General features: G+C 45.0%; 1 protein-coding gene across 1 annotated transcript; it reads right to left on the reverse strand.

The window, feature by feature from the left end:
• Positions 1–169: 169 nt before the first annotated feature.
• LOC149285720 (sarcoplasmic/endoplasmic reticulum calcium ATPase 1) lies at positions 170–16,351 on the reverse strand. Its single transcript, XM_089495039.1, has 22 exons — positions 16,023–16,351; positions 12,790–12,807; positions 12,340–12,422; positions 10,404–10,508; positions 9,900–10,038; positions 9,699–9,779; positions 9,524–9,609; positions 9,098–9,395; positions 8,418–8,584; positions 8,122–8,210; positions 7,501–7,603; positions 6,745–6,876; positions 5,951–6,076; positions 5,248–5,466; positions 4,633–4,968; positions 4,312–4,532; positions 3,887–4,175; positions 3,626–3,759; positions 3,193–3,310; positions 2,790–2,907; positions 2,214–2,256; positions 170–639 (listed from the first exon to the last, which is right to left on the reverse strand). Exons 1-21 carry the CDS (start codon positions 16,138–16,140, stop codon positions 2,252–2,254), a joined length of 2,985 nt encoding a protein of 994 aa, XP_089351165.1. The 5' UTR covers positions 16,141–16,351; the 3' UTR covers positions 170–639; positions 2,214–2,251.
• Between the last annotated feature and the right edge of the window lie 1,091 nt (positions 16,352–17,442).

A 17,442-nucleotide genomic window follows, 5' to 3' on the forward strand; every position in this document is an offset into this window, starting at 1 on the left:
CCCCACATACTGCAGGGGGCAGCACTGGGCACGGTCAGCATCCCATTGGGAAAAATATGGCCAACCAATCAGCTTATTGCTGAGTCCGGGCGGCGCGCCAAATCAAGGACACGACAACTCAGATTTTAACTTATTGTTTAATTTTAATAAATAGCTAGAACAGTTTCCATTTGGTTATAACTGGCTTCCATTTTTCTGCTACAAGCTGTATCTCCCTCGGGGGGCTGGGGCATTAGAACAGGACGCCGCGTGTACAAAACACCGGCGGGGGCGAGGAAAATGATTTTGGGTCCTTCACCTGAGTGAAAGCTTCTTTACGTTAACGGTTTGAATAATTAATGGCGTTATAGAGAGGGGAGCGCTATAAAAAGGGGGGTCACAATGGAAGCACGATTTAAAAGGCACATGTAAACCAGAAAGACAGCCCAAAAAATCCATAACCCTCGTATCCTGGGTATCCTCAAACCCGGCAGGTTTGGGGCACGAAAGGGTATAAGGTTGGCAGTGATGTTTGGTAAAGAAGGAAGATTTTCGGGGAGAAAAAAAGGTGAAACAGAAAAGTTTGAACGGAGATTTGGGCTGAGATCTGATTTTATTTCAGACAAACGCTGAATTCCTTTTAATGTATTTTTTCTTTTTCTGCGGAGAGAGAGCAAGAGAAGAGACAGTCAGTATCCGTGTTAAAAGATCTTTTTTTCTAGCCTAAAATATATATTTTGGTATTCGAGATTGAATATGGCTGCCCTGAAAAATGAATCCCACGCCCACAACCCGTGTAATAATTTGGCGGCCCTTTTAGTGTTCTGGGTATTTACATATATAGGAAATATGCGAGTGCAATATCTGTATTGCAGAAAAATTAAATGCTATGAGAAGCTCAATAAATAATAATAATAAAAATAAAATAAAATATATATATATAATAAATAAAATAAATAATAATAAATGAGAAAAATAATAAAATAAATAAGAATAAATACAATAAATAATAAATAAAATCAATAATAATAATAAATAAAACTAAAAAACATAATATATAATAAATATGATGAAAAATAATAAAATAATCAATAAAATCAATAATAATAATAAATAAAATCTGGATGAAAGCGAATTAATTACTCTATTTATCCACGGGATTTTTCCTAATCGCATACTAAACAGCAGACATTATAAATGTGCGGGCCAATGCTTTGTAAAACCTGTCTATATTTATTGCATGAAAACCCGTGTAACCTTTAATGTAACAGTAAATGAACTACATTATAGCCCTTGTTTCTGAAACCACTTTCCCAGCATGCATTGCTTCGACAGACACCAAGAAAGCCCAAAATACATGACAAACAACCCTTTAGCCTGCCGCTTCCATGCAAGTGAGAGACGTTACTAGCGGAGGCTGCGGTTCTAATCGGAATGTTGGGATTAGAACTTTTCTGCCACAATTGTTACAAAGCAAAAGAAACCCCCACATTTTTTGGGGGGGGGCATTCTGGGTGTTACGAAGGGCTGGCCCCTGAGGGCCAGTACATTTAGAAGACCCAGTACACTGTATAGTGACACCAGGGAGATGAAACGTTCAACTCTACTGCAAACTCTCCTATTAGTGCATAACCCGCCATCGACTTATAAAACTCGGGACCCTCACAAAACCAAATAATGTCATCATTATTTGCGGATGCACAGTAGAACACGGATACATATGTTACAGACGTGGTAACGTATGAACGCTGGGGCATAAGGCGGTCGGAGACACGTATGCAGAGCCGTCAAACGGGCATCCTGAAGCTCGTTGACCTACTAAGCATGCCCAAAGCAGCAGCTACCGGCAGGGGCAAGAGGTACGGGGCAAGAAGGCAGATTGTCGGTGGGTAGTGGTAGAGGATGAGGAGTGTTAGTGGGAATGGAGAATATGTGATTATGGCGAACAGGAAGTTAAACAGGATTAACGTTCCCGTTAATGGAGAGACCAACATGCTATGACTTCCTAGAACATGTATGTTTCCTGTATTATGTGTTAGAGGGGAATGCGTGGTCACGGTAACAGAATTTTACATATTTAGGGAACAGGTGGGAAAATCGTTTTGTAGGCGGGAACTATGAAAAGCAAATGATGTAGGTAAAGACAGGAAGTGGATGCAGACAAAGCAGACAGGAAGTGCTTGTAAGACAACATGGAGGAAATGCATTTCATGCACGATAAAATGATGGGATACCTGTTAGACAGGAACGGGGAAGGTGAAGAAAAAAGAAATTATGCTACGGGAAAGGATAAAAAAAAATCCAGTTTAATATCGAGTGAAAGGAACCGCGATCAGGATGATAAATTTAACCCTTTCCAGACTGACGCATCGAACACTAGAGTGTCTTCATCTCCACGTTGTGTGAAGGGCAATGAATTATTTAATAGACGGTGCTTCGGGGGTTGCATTTTTACCAAAAAAAAACGAAAAACAAAGCTTATTTGTTTGATAAAATACCAGCCACGGGGCACAACTATTTACCCCCCCAAAATATGTTTTTTAATAAATTATAAGAAAAAAATAGGTTTTAACATCCCGTGTTTGATGTCACAGTCTGGATCGAGGTTTATGGGATAATGGATGTTACAGAGAAATTAATATAATGGAATAGGGGAGGGTAAGAAAAATGGGGAAAAAGACAAGGAAGTGGGAGAAGAATAAAATAATCCATTGGGGAGTGAGAGGGGCCGGGATTGTTCCTTTGGAGAACAACAACTGTATTGGGCAAAGTCGGGGTGGCGTCTGGCTATAGAAAGTCAGGAGGCTTACCTTCCAGGTAGTTACGGGCAACAAATTTCAAGAGCTCATCCAACAGGATTACGGGGAAGGACATCTTGAGGACAATAAACCACTGAGTGAAGTTCAAGGGGGTCAATTTGAAGATCATCTGTTAGGAGGAACGGAACGGGATGAGTCAAATAATGTAACATAAGAGCGCAGTCGCTGGTAGAAACAAGGGTGGCACAGGACACATTGTAAGACTTTGTCCCCACATTTGACTTAAATAAAAAAAATATATTTCTTTATTTTTTAATAGATGCATTTTTTTCGATAATGTTCCTTATGGTTATCCAGAAAGGGACATCCAAAGGTTAGTTGTCAGGGATTGTCCACATGGTTTTCGGTATTCGCCGCTGGAGGAGAAGGAGTCTGGTATGATGTTTGTACTCACGGGTAGAGGTTCAACGTAGAGGATAAGGAAGTGGAGGGACATAGAGAGGCAGATGGAGCCCAGCAGCCAAATGTTCACCCATGGGGGCATCCTGATCAGAGACTGGTTCTCTGATAAACTGTAAGAAGAAGAAAATAATTCAAGATAAATGGATACAATGATAGTAAGATAGCGTCGCAGAAGTTATTCGGAGCTACGTTGGCTTTTGGCCAAGACCGGGGAAGACATTTTCATTTGCTCTCGCTCCTAAGAGCACTTCCTAAGAAGGATGTCAGCTGTGTGTAGAAAAATGGGTTCCCCCTCCTCTGATATTTTCTAGATCTCTTATAGATTCTGTAAAGTTATACAAGTTCTTCTTTTTTTTTTTTTTTTTGTTTTTTACAATTTTTATGAAGGCAGAAGTTGAAGCGAGAGTATAGAAGCATTTCCTTGCCTGTTAAGAGCGTTGCACATCTCGATGGTGACGAGCACAGACAGCGCCATGGTCATGGGAACTGGAGACTCAAAGATTTCACACTCCAGGCCCTCAAACTCTGAGTTGTCTTCTGTGCACTGCATGAAGTGGCTCTGGGGGTAGAGAGAAGATGGGCAATTGCAGTATAACTGTGACAGGACTGGTCAATCTCTTCGCAGGCTAGATTACAGTATTGGGGTGAAAGTTATGGACTAAGGAAAGAAAGCAAAATAGTCTCACCAGCTGGTAGAAAGTAACTCCAGGGCCATCTTCAGCGTACAAGAACCACCAGGCAGCAGCTCCGACGGTGGCAGCACCTACATAACCTCCAATGGCCATGTAGCGGAAGAAGAGCCATCCGCTGATGAGGGGCTCCTTGGGGCTACGGGGTGGCCTGTCCATGATGTCCAGATCAGGGGGGTTGAAGCCCAGGGCTGTGGCTGGCAGACCATCTGTGACCAAGTTCACCCAGAGAAGTTGTACGGGGATCAAAGCCTCAGGCAGACCCAGAGCAGCAGTCAAGAAAATACTGTATGGAAAAAAACAGGGTCATATTGTAACAAACAATGTTCTGGAACAAAAGTGTGGAGAAATCACCATGGAATGTGAAAACCAATGGAATGCTTAGAGGTGTGTGGTTTCCGAAATCCAGGTACAACACTCACCAGACGACCTCTCCTACATTGGAGGAGATGAGGTAGCGGATAAATTGCTTCATGTTGTTGTAAATGGCACGACCCTCTTCTACTGCAGCCACAATGGTGGAGAAGTTATCATCAGCCAACACCATCTCGGAAGCTGTCTTGGCCACAGCTGTTCCAGAACCCATAGCAATACCGATCTCAGCCTTTTTCAGAGCTGGGGCATCATTTACACCATCACCAGTCTGAGGGAAGACAAAAGACGATACAGTGTGTCATACAGAGACCTCGTGACGTACCACCCATGGTCTGCCACCCCAGCTTGGATGGCCTTGTAGAACTCACCATAGCTGTGATCTCATCGAAGGACTGCAGGAACTCAACGATCTTGGACTTGTGTGACGGCTCCACTCTGGCGAAGCAGGAAGCACGTTTGCAGGCCTCTCTCTGTTCGGCGGGGGGCAAGTCGTCAAACTCACGGCCGGTGTAGGCACGTCCTGTGACCTCGTCGTCCTCACCAAAGATGCCAATACGACGGCAGATGGCAATAGCTGTTCCCTTGTTGTCACCAGTGATCATGATGACACGGATACCGGCTTCACGGCAGAGCTTGATGGAGCCTACAACTTCCTTACGAGGGGGATCCAACATACCAACGCATCCAACAAAGGTCAGGTCGGTCTGTAAGAGAACATTTTAATGGAGTGGTGTTCTGGAACACAGACAAACTTATGATGGAGATGTCAGAGACAAGACCAAACATCATTTAAAAGAGGACGAGGATGTTAGATAGCAAAGGGTGGGACACTCAAAACATAGAAATAATTAGAAACGGGCTGGTGAAGGCCATTGAGAGATGTTTTATGATGATATTTAAAGGGTTTTCTTCAAGGACAAGCAAAACCATTGCAATCATTTTCTCAACTGTTTTAAGAGGTCTTATCGTGAGACCCTCAGTACCTCATAGTCAACAAACTTGGTGGCGTCTTCAAGCACCATGTCTTCTCTCTTTGGTGGGGTGTCCCTGGTGGCCAGAGCCAAACAACGCAGGGTGTCTCTGCCTGTACCCCATTCCTTGATTATGGACAGGATCTTCTCCTTGATGGGAGCAGTCAGGGGGACACGGGTTGTTCCAACGCGGACGTAGTTGCAACGGTCAATCACACCCTCGGGGGCACCCTGTGAATGAAAGTGTCAAAACACACAAAGAAGATTAGTTTTCCAATATTTTTTACGATGTGGAAGCCAGTGGCTTATCTACCTTCGACGCTGCCCTAGGACTAACCCATGGCTGCCCCACCAATCGCCCCGCTCCTCGCCGCTGCCCTTTCTAGTGAGCGTCAGAATTTGATGTCATATCCCAGAGCTCCATTTTTAAAGGAAGCATGGCGTAGTAGGAAAATATGGAGGGCTTTGCCAACTCAGTACAGTTCTCCATAGTGTTACTGGACCTGTTGAGAAGATCAGTGATCTCCCTCTTAACGGGTGCGTTGAGTAGTGACGTTACAGGGAGCCTTATTGCACAATAGGGCATTGTTATGCGGCAAAAGGGCTGCTGCTCCCCTTCGGTCTGCCCCCCAAGGCTTGGGACTAGTCGGCTTAGTCCAGAATACGCCACTGGTTGGACCCTATGTCCAAGTCCACGCGTTCCTCAACACCTCACCTTCACAAACATCTTGTTTCCAACTGCAGCGCGGGAAGCCTTGGCTGGGGTGCAGTACACAGACATGGACTTTCTGTCGCGGGAGAACTCCAGGGTGAATTCTTTCTTCATCAGCTGCTTAATAACCTGAAAGGTCGGAGACGCAGAGGGTTATGAGGAGGGACATCGCAGTGTCCACGCTACTATATATTCTAGATGAAACCTAACTGAGATCTGGGGGCTGGTGATACAATGTATCAGAACTAAAGCCAACTAATGCCATAAAGGGTGATATTATTCACATTTTAATTCTGGGCTTCCCTCTTCCGTGGAGATTGAGGGTCTGTAAGACGCAGTTAGTGGTCGGTGACACCAGAGGTGTGTGATGTTCTACTCGAGTCATACGAGGGAGCCGCGTGTAATACAGAGACGGCAGGTGTTTGGGAGAGAATGTAACCCAGGGACTCATTAAGAGGCAGATAGCTGGAATGGAGTTAAGTTTCTTGCTCCTGACGAGCTGAGGGCAGGTGGTTGGCGTAGTGCGGTCCTCGGTACACGGCTACATGTTACAGAATTCCATTTCTATAACTGTGGCACGGAGGCAGAAGGGATTATATGTCACTGCATGGGCAATATTTCTGGGAAGGAGAAGGTTATACTTTCGTGGTACTTGGTTGGAATGGAATGGGTACATAGCGGAGAAGACTCTACTCGTCCTGGAATCGGAGATTTAATGTAGGCAGATCCCATGGCTATAGGTACCAGCCGGCATGCATATGGAGGATTTAGAATTAGAGAGAGTTTCTTGTACTCACAGAGTTGCAGGCATTGGCGCGCTCAACTTTGGACAGGCTCCTCACATCTGTGTTAAATACGTTCATCTTCTCAACAAGAGTTGTCAGCGCAGTCTCTGTGGCTTCACCGACCTTCTCAAATACACCCTTGGACTGGTAAAAAAAAAAATATACAACAGGCATTGGCTCTGCGTTTTAAGATAAAATCAGCCACGGGGGGGGGGAGAGGCACGAGCGCTTTCTGGTCAAACAAATTAATGTCAAAAACATAGAAGGTTACATTTCCATGCTTTGTGAATACTCAGTAAATGTGTCAAGCAGTAACATAATCGAGTCTATAGGGTTCCATAACGTTTATGGCAATTAAACAGCCGCTGTGAACACGTAACCAAATTTGTATGAGATTTTTTGTGTAGATAAATAATCTTCCAGCTGTTTCAGTCTATTCTTCATTTATCCTGTATTTGGATTTTAGGAGAGGTTGTTACATTGTATCTATCAGTTATTCCTCCTTAATTCCATACATTGTATTTTAGGAGGGGTTGTTACATTGTATCTATCAGTTATTCCGCCTTAATTCCGTACATCGGATTTTAGAAGGGGTTGTTACATTGTGTCGGAAAAGCTTTACTAACATTGACCTGTAAGATTGTATCCTATATTGTTAGAACTAATTCCTGTGTTGTTTAGCGCATGCAGCCAAGCATAGGTTAGATGAAGTCCACACGGGATAAGGGGCGAAAAAAGGAAGGAAGGATTAGTCTTCTTGGTTTTTACCTCATTAAAGTCGAGGGAAGAGTCATTACAAAGAGCACAGATTGTGGCCAGTTCCACCAGGCCATCGTACTGGCCGGCCTTGGTAGGCTTATCGTTCTTCATACTGAGAGGGGTGCCACAGAAATGGGGTCAAGGACACCAAGGGAAGAACAGAAAAGGATCGAAGGGAGACAATAGAAGGAAAAACGAGGATGTCATAGTAGAGAGAGCAGAAGACACGGGAAGAGCGGGTAAAATGAGAAACAGGACGATGGGTTTGCAGAGTGAAGAATTTAGAATAAAGAGATGGAGCGGACAAAGATGGATGGAAACAGAAAGGGAATGAGGGGAGCGAGTGACAGGGCGGGGGTCGGAGAGAAAATAGAGAGAATGAGGGTTCATTGAGAAAACAGATGGATTTAGGAGGACACAAAATTAAATGGAATTAGGAAATGTAGTAATGGAAGGTCTCGAGGAGATTGCGTTATTTGTAACCTATTCATCTCCGTGTATGTGCCGCAGCTTTCAATATTTTAATATAAAATAACAAAAAAAGACTAATGACGTTGTCTATCAGGGGCCGGCAGTGAGGCGTGTGAGTGTGAGTGTGTGTCGGTGATAGGAAGCCACGTGTAGACTCACACTTCTCCTTCGGGGGCGTAGGTGGATCCTGTGATAGCGAAATCATTCAGGGAGCAGGAATCTCCTTCAACTTTGTCCATCACGAACATCTGCCGGGTGCAAGGAGATGGCAGATGGTTATCAACCAATCGACAACAAATATGGCTAATGCTTTGGCGGATGTGATTACCCGTGGGCCACGCAACAATTCCACGCACAAACCACACCGATTCCGTTAAAATAAATGTTCCAACAGTCTTATAGACACAATTAATGTATTAATTGCACTTTGGTGTCCCCAGGAGGTGCGCTCTCACCCTGCAGACGGACATCTGGTTGGTGGTCAGGGTTCCGGTCTTGTCAGAGCAGATGACGGATGTGCAGCCCAGAGTCTCCACAGAGGGCAGGCTCCTCACAATGGCGTTCTTCTTGGCCATACGTCTTGTACCCAAGGCCAGGCAAGTGGTAATTACAGCGGGCAGACCTGTAAGTAGACATGAGACATGACTCAACTATTGTTGGAGTAACTACATATTCATCCTGTGAGGACCCCCTGTGAGGACCAGAATAACCAGAATAATGTAATTATGAGATAGGTATTCATGGTAATTTACCCAGTAAAGTCATCCAACCAAATGGATTTTGTCACAACCCATGCTGGACACACAGACACTATCCCCGCACAACAGGAGGTCATCGAAGGATAAAAGAAATACTGCCTATACACCCAGCTATATTGTAGTCCATATTGTTGTGAAATTGTTGAGCTTAGGACCCTTAGCCAGGTCTCCCTTGCTAAAGAGTAAAAATAAATAACCAAATGTTGGTAGGTAATGAGTAGATTGATACTCATGTATCAGTCCTTTAGTAACGATTAGTTCAGATTTGTGGGGCAGATGGTTTCATTGGTCATTCCTATTCTTGTTGAGTCTACTAGTTCCCATACTTCCAGCCACGCTTAGTCCAACCCTGGCCAGGATTAACCGATAGGACATACCTTCTGGAATAGCAGCTACGGCCAGGGCAACGGCGATTTTGAAGTAGTAAATAGCGCCTTTGAGCCAGGAGCCACCATGGATGGGGTCGTTAAAGTGTCCAATGTTAATCATCCAGACAGCGATACAGATGAGGGTGATGACTTTGGACAACTGCTCTCCAAACTCATCCAGCTTCTGCTGCAGAGGGGTCTTCTCCTGCTCGGTGGCTGCCATCTCATCACGGATTTTACCAATCTCAGTGTTGGCTGCAGTGGCAATGACAATGCCAATGGCCTTACCAGCTCCTACATTGGTACCCTGGGGAATGTGAGGAACAGAGGTTAAAACATATGCAAAGAGGTCTCCACCATCTTCTACATTTTTTAGTCCCCAGCATTTCTTTTCCGCCCTCACGGTGTAGAGAGGCGCGAGTGAGATTTACTTACGGAGAACAGCATGTTTTTCTTGTCCTGGTTGACAGCTCTGGCGTCGGGTACCACTTCTGTGTGTTTAATGACAGACACGGACTCTCCTGTGGAGGACAGAAGGCTCGTGTGAGGCTTAGAAGGACGCACGGGCAGAGCAGAAAGAGGTCTCTCGTACCCCAGATCTCCTCCTTACCTGTGAGGATGGACTGGTCGATACGCAGGGTGGTGGATTTGATGCTGATAAGTCTGATGTCAGCTGGGACTTTGTCACCGACTAGTAGGGAGAGATAGAAATGGTTAGTAAATGCAATGAGACGTTGATAGGTCTAAAATAAAAAGCCCCCAGCTCTAGAATGCAATACCTCCAGCTCCAATACACACCACCCCAGCTCACCTGCCACCTCCACAATGTCTCCGGGGACGAGTTCTCTGGCCTTGATTCTTTGCACAGATTTTCTGTCGCTGCGGTAAACTTTACCCATTTCGGGCTCATATTCCTTCAGAGCCTCAATGGCGTCTTCTGCGTTCCTTTCCTGCGGCGACAAGGAAACGGGTTTTCGGTAAATGCTAAATACCGTAAATATACGTAAATATCGTTGCATCGCCCTCATCCCTCTGGCTGGAAATATCTTTGCTGCTGCAGAATGTACTATTTTCTGAAATTTTTTTGTGTTAAATTGTTTAATAAGGAGGGCCGCGTATAGCATAGGACAGTGTCGGTGGTAGTGGGTTTTTTCCCGATTGCCGGGGAGGCCCCTGGACCTCCAGTGGGGCCACACTCTGCTAAATTATGCACTTTTCTATTACAGTTTTAAACTTTTTAGACATTTACCTGTTACATAATCTTACACATTTACCTATTTCGTCCCCAAAGACCCCCCAAGTGTTGCATTCTTACCTGCCACACACCGACAACGGCATTAGCGATGAGGATAAGGAGGATGACAAAGGGCTCCACAAAAGCGGTGATGGTCTCTTCGCCTTCCTCGAACCAGGCCAGGACCTGCAGGATGGAAAGGATGTCAAAAGGGGGTCCGCACATCCCTGTCGAGGGGTACAGGGACCCCTGAACCTCCGTGTTCTGAATATTATGGCTCCCATGGACTTCTACCAGCCATGATAAAACAGATCGATGATTTACGGGAAAGATTCTGCTTTCAGGGCGCTCGGGTTACACGCACCCTCCATGCATACCGAGCAGTACACGCATGAAGGATACATGCCATACAAATGTATATTTAGAGTCTGTATGTGAATGTCAGTGTTCTTAATTAGAACACCGTGCAGCCAAAGGGAACAAAACAGGGCTGAGATTCCGTCTCCCATTGGCCACCTTCGGTCTGTCCACCTAAATCGTTTTACATAATCCTAGCCACCCAAACTAACACGAAATTTGCCACCATTTTGGCAAATCACTACTAAGTTAATTCGCACTGGTAATAAACAAACTGAAATTAACCCCTTCATAGCCAACGGGTAGCAACAAAGCACAGAAAAGGGTTAAAAGCTCCATTTTTTTATCCTATGTGTTAAATAAGTCTGTCCGCGATCAGTGACTTTCCGTGTCGCCCCGTGTGTGTCTCCTGGACCCCATAAAGGTGACACCCGTGTCACTGCCCCCCCCTCTTGTGTTACACCGGGGTAGATTTACAGCTATTATATGGGGCCCTCTCATGCTTCGTGCAGCTGTCACCCTCTGAAAACACATGCCACGCGGGCCTGTCACTCACGGGGGGCGAGGGACACCCTCGGCCTCCCGTGTCTCTGCCTGGCCTCGTCCTCTGGCCCCCCTGCAGCTGTCTGACACTTGAGATGGCCACTGGCCGGATCAAGTTATCTTCAAGACAAATTTAACTTACAGAATGTGCCGCTCATTGGGAAAAGAAAAGGTCAGGGTGAAAACTGACTTAACCCTTTCATGGGGAGGGAGTCACAAGCCTGGGCACGGAGCGGAGGGTGCTGGGGAGGAGGGTTACGGGTGACAGGGTGAAATCTGAGCGCGTGTCCTCCAACCAGCATGTGTGTCTACAGACTGTATTACACGTATGTATGTACCCTACGTAATCCAATCTATGTATGACATGGTGTCGCCAGGATCATATAATGCGCTTGGTGCGTGTGCTCCAGTAACTGGTGTTAGTGTGTGTGTGTGTATGTTGGATGGGTTTGCGATGGATTTATAGGCCAGGTACAAGAGAAGCCACACGAGAGAACACGTCATCACTGGACATAGGGCCCCCGGAACCACCTCTCGCTGTTTGCAGGACACAGTGAAACAATGTATCTCCAATATACGTAAACTGCCAGAGGAAGCCCACGCCGTGTACATACAACATATATAATAATAATAATCATAATAATAATAATAATAAATAATATCTGCAGTATCTCCAGAGATAAAACATCTCAAAGGCTGACGCTCACCGACCAGACGCAGAGTTTATAGCCGGTTTATAGACAATTATCAGTATTCTATCCAACCTATAAATATCCTGTGTGTGATCCTTATAAAGGCTATCATGTTAACATAGTAACATAGTAATTAACATAGTAACATAGTAATTAACATAGTAACATAGTAATTAACATAGTAACATAGTAATTTAGGTTGGAAAAAGTTCACCAGCCCCCCTTCTAACGATCCAAAAGAAGGAAGAAAAACCCAATTAAATAATTTTTTCTAATTTTGCCACTTTGGGGGGAAAAAGAGACCTCTGAAGTTTTGAAAGCTTGCGTGACTCTTCCGCTAAACACTCCATCTTCCCTATTCTTCACTTTAACCAATAGCTGCCCTCCGTCATTCTCTGTTATGATGTCATACTATGTATACTTACGAATGATATACATGCAGCCAGCAGCAGAATTCGGACTAACAGATCCTCAAACTGTTCTGCAACCAGCTCCCAAATGGACTTTCCTAAAATACAAAGTATACGGTAAGACGTGGCACTCGACACATTGTATCTACCAACCCTAAGTGCTAATAATTCTTTTCCCGATTCATTATTTTGGATGTCAAAAGTAAACGCGGGTTCCTCACGATAAATCGATACAAATCGATGAATATTTAATAGTTCTGGAAGTTTGTAATTTAAATATTAGAAATTTAGAATTTTTAAATTGTTCTTAATAACAAAAAAACTAAAATAAAAAATTGCTATAGATATTAAATTTTCAGAAATCCCACTTTTGTTGTCTGTTTTCTTTTTAAACATAAAGGTATGGACCCCCTTAAAATTCACACAAGTATGGGCCCCCTATTACCGCCGCAGTATGAAACGTACCTTCCTCAGCTGGGAGCTCTGATCCGCGGGGAGAAAAATGGGAAAAAAAGAGAGAAAAAATATTATTACTTTTTTAATTAAAGAAAATAATTAAAATTAATTATAACCAAGCAGAGATAGTTGTTATGAGTTCTAATCATCATCATCATAATTTTTCAAGATTTATAGCAGATATTTTGAGTAACAATAGCAAGTGTGCCCAGGAAGGGGAGGAGCAACCTACTGGGGAGGAATAATCATGCAGAACAGGAAGCTTAGATGGGTGCTGCCATAGTATACACAAATTATATATATATTTTTAATACATACATTTTTCTTATTTAAATATGTTAATTAAGTGTCAAGTATTTGAGTTTAATGAACCACAAAATGTTAAAAAAAAAAAGAAAATGTTTAATGTTACGTAAAATAGTTGACTGCATTTACAAAATATATCAATGTATATAAAATATATAATATGTAATATAATATATATATATATGTGTGTGTGTAAATGCTTCCATATCTGAGAAATCGGGTAATTGCGGGGTTTGGCATTAAATACGGTTTCCGAAAAGGTCCTGGAAGACCACAATATGCTTTTCATATATATATATAATGTAAGTTAAATTAAATATACCAAAAATTATTATATCTATTATTAATATTAGTATTATTTTTATCAAATGTGGGTATCCTTCTCAAATAAGAAGCCATAGAGAGATTTCCTCCATCTCTTAAATCTTGTATATATATATATATACGGTATATATGTGTTTGAGTGTTAGCGTGAGTGTTAGCGTGTGTGCGTGTGTTGGTATGTTCACAAATTTTATTTAAGAAGCAGAAACTGATTAATAATTAGGGTAAAATAACACCGTATCTAATGGTTACAGGTGTTACACGTATGTAACGGAGTGAAGCGTGTGGGTCTGCGTGCTCCGAGCTGTAAAAGCTTCGTAAATCCCCCCTCCTGTGTATTAGCTTTGGTCATGCAGTTACTATGTACGATCCAAACACCCAGAGAACAGAATGCACCCAGCGGTAAATCTCTGTATAACACAGCAATGCTGGCAGCCTCCAGCGCACATTCTAGCCCCGAATAGTCCTCACGCGCCCTTTAACCCCGTCACTGCTGCAGCGGGCTGTCAGCCCTCGAGGGGTCAACAGAACTAGTCGCCTGCCTTACAAACCAAACGCAACAATGTTCTAGCGGGTGTTTCCGTTCTAGAACCTTAATAACCAATTAATATCAAAAATGTATCATTTCCAGCCAAATCCCTTTTTTTTCCCGAAATTCTCTGGAATTCCTTAAACTGTGACTTAATTAGACGATTCTCATTCTAATTATCATATCGATAAAAGGATTAATGTTTCCTTTAACGGGAGTGTGGCCGAGTCAGGTATCAGGGTTTGAATGCGCTGGCTCGTAGCGGTTATTAGGTATCTATCTCGGCACTGAGTCTGGCACCGGTTGCGAAGGGGCCACCTGGCAGTTTATACTCGGGGACCCCCTCCGTGAAAGGACACAGCTGAGGTGTCTGTATAAGGTGGTGGCATCAGATGACACGTCTGTCGTTTCCCGTCCATGCGCGGAGCGTGCGGGGCAGGTCTGCAGTGAGAGCTCCCTATCTGCCCTCTGCGTGTCGCCCGGGATGTGTAGGATATTTGTGGCGTAATCCCGCTCTATAGATATCGCCAGGAATGTGCGAGTTGTGTAGAAAACGGTAACACAATACAGAACAGGAACACCATATATCACTAGGAAAGTACAGAAGGGCAATACGATGCGCCCTCCTGCCCCTCCATTGTACAGCGCTGTGGACTATGATGGCGCTACGTGCGGAATAATAACATTGTGTCACTGTGTTGGATACAATTCTGGGACACCACGAATCCGATGAACATTAAATGCTGTCCCGGGGTAAATTCCGGATCAGGGGCCTGCAGCCACCCCGCCGCCCTGGGCGTTGGAGGTTCTATAGTCTGTCCTACAGAGCTTGCAATCTATTTTAGAGCGTGCGGTTCTTTAGAATTAGACAGACCCCCCGCCCCCCCCGGGGGATTCTCATAAAGTTACAGCCCTATAAATATGTCTCGCAGGCGGGAATGTGACATTTAGAGACATCCCCGCACGGCCCCCGGGGGACAGTAAAAGATAATGATAGTAACACGAGCCGGGAACCCCTGTGTAACGCGTTCTCGGGGAGAGCCCCCCGCACCGCTCTCTGTTCTATTCCCAGACACGCGTGCGAGAACCGTGTTGAATGCAGAAAGCGTGCGTCACGCGGGGCGACCGGCACACGCATTCCGCACGGACAGTAAGTATTGCGTAATGAGAGCGGGGCCTGTCTGCCGAGGATCCTCAGCTCTTCTTATCTCCCTGGAAGGTGACATGAAGCAAAGAGCAGATGCCGTGTCCTCTACATGTGTCATGTTCAGTGGAAGGGCTTCATTCCTCGCCCCGCCGGGACCCCCTGCCTTCTAAACCGAGTCTCCCTTAACCACCGGCGACTGGAGTGAGGTCTCTGCGGTTTCCTGGAGAACCCGGATATTATTGCAGGAGAGACGTTGCACGTCTTGTGTAAATGCTCCAGAAATGAGTGCCCCCCCAATACAGCTCTGGCTAACGACAGCTTATATCTCCAGACCCCCCAGACCCCCGTATCACGCATTCCCTCCTTAACTCCCCCCTCTCTAATTGCCGTCCTTTAGATACGAGCGACCTGCTACTGAAACAGTTAAGAAAGCATAACTTTGTAACAAACTTTCTATGGCGGAGCCCTGTAGAGCGTTCTGCCCCCTTCGCCGATGCTTTTACCTTCCCCGCCGTGATATTTACCCCCTTTACCCCCCCCATCCCGACCTCTCATGGGCATCATGCACAAACTGGAGAAATTTCCCCTTTTTTCATAGGAAAGAAGACCCAAAGTTCCTTTTAACGCTCAACTCATTGAGTTCCTTTCCATCTCCCAACAATGCCTTAAACTTTATATCTATTGCCTGCGATCTCGGGGGGCCGAAATCCGCTGAATGGTGACATAACCGGGAAACCCCCCTAGCGACGAAACACGATTATCCGTAACACACAAAAAAACCCCAAACCTGGTAAATCCAGGAAAAAAAACCTACGGAGCGTGAACCCAAACCATTCAGCCCAATAAACCCCCTCGAGGTGATACGGAGGCGTCTACTACCGATCTCCAAGGATCTAAAATGCATGAAATTGGGTTTTTTGGGTTTTTTTTACATACCGTTGGGCCCAAACTTGTCGAAGTTCTTCTTGACCTGCTCGGGAGACAGACCCGTGTTCTCGTTGACGCCAAAATAGGCCAGACATTCCTCGGTGCTTTTCATGTGAGCGTTCTCCATCTTTGCTTTTTAGCCCCTCGCCGCGGTGGGCTCGCCTCGTCCGTAAAAATGAAGAAAGGTCTCCTTTTCCCCCCCCGCCTCTTGTAGTCCCCCTTTTTTTTTTTTAAACGTTTTCTTTTTCTGCGGCCGATTCACCCTAAAGAGCCTCCCCGTTGGCTCAGCAGCTCATCTCCTGCGCTGTGTCCTCTGCAGGAGATTGGAACAACTTAGACCCCCGAACCCCACACAGAAGCTGTCAGAGAGAAGCCCCGCTGGAGAGGCGCTTATAAGGCGGTGAGAAGCTCAAGCCCAACCCAGCGCCGCCATTGGCCGGTGGCATCTTTGATGTCACCTAGGGCATTCACGCCCCGCCCGGCCCTTCGCCGAAAGGAGACCCTCTTAGGGTTTTTTTTTTGTTTTTGCTGACTTGAGATGAGCCTGGTAGGCGTATCCAACACACACGCACACACACACACACGCACACACACATAGACACGCTCACACACACCAGGCTGTCAATCAAAGCCCAGGACAGGATTGTGAAAAGACCATATGGAGACCCCCCCCTGAGGCCCCCCCCAGTATACACTTATTCCAGTTATTTCTGTCGCCGTCCGTAATGGTTACATGTATATTTATATATACGTCGGCGCTCGGCAGCGAACCGGCTGCTTGTTACATAATTGCTTTGTAAACGCCTTTGATTCTTGCCTTTTTTTACCGAAAGTTCCCAATTTTTAGTATCTTTTTTATATAGCGCCAATGGCCCCCCGCCCCGTGCCTTGCGCTGATTCGATGACGTGAATGTAGAAATCACCAAAAATAAAGCTGGAAAATAAAAATTGAACTTTGTAACGTGAAACATCGAAAGTCTCTTTTATGAATGTTAAGAAGGTAATAGGTCATAAAATCTAATGCGGGTCAGCCGCTGAACTGCGTCGGCCCACGGCGGGTGTAGAGAGTGGACAATACGCACATCGCAGATGATGACCGTAATCAAAAACTAGAGGGTCAGAGGCTAAGTTGGAATGGAAGGGAGTTTTACTGTACTTAGAGGGTGTAGATAAGTGGAACAGCCTCCCAGCAGAGGTGGTAGAGGATAATACAGTGAGGGTATTAAACATGCATGGGATAGACATACGGCTCCTGAATCTAAGACGAGACCAACGACTGATTAAGGTTTGAGTCTTGGATAAATATCATCAACAAATAAATATAATACAAAGAAATGAGGAAACCATAAAGACCCTGGTGGGCGGCGGCAAGAACGTTCTGGACTCCACCAGCAGAGAGCCTTTATGATGAAATGCGCAGGTGATGATG

The sequence above is a fragment of the Sceloporus occidentalis genome, unplaced genomic scaffold, assembly GCF_023333645.1.
Source record: "Sceloporus occidentalis isolate IW3139 unplaced genomic scaffold, rSceOcc1.0.p SCAF_76, whole genome shotgun sequence".
Lineage (NCBI taxonomy): Eukaryota > Metazoa > Chordata > Lepidosauria > Squamata > Phrynosomatidae > Sceloporus > Sceloporus occidentalis.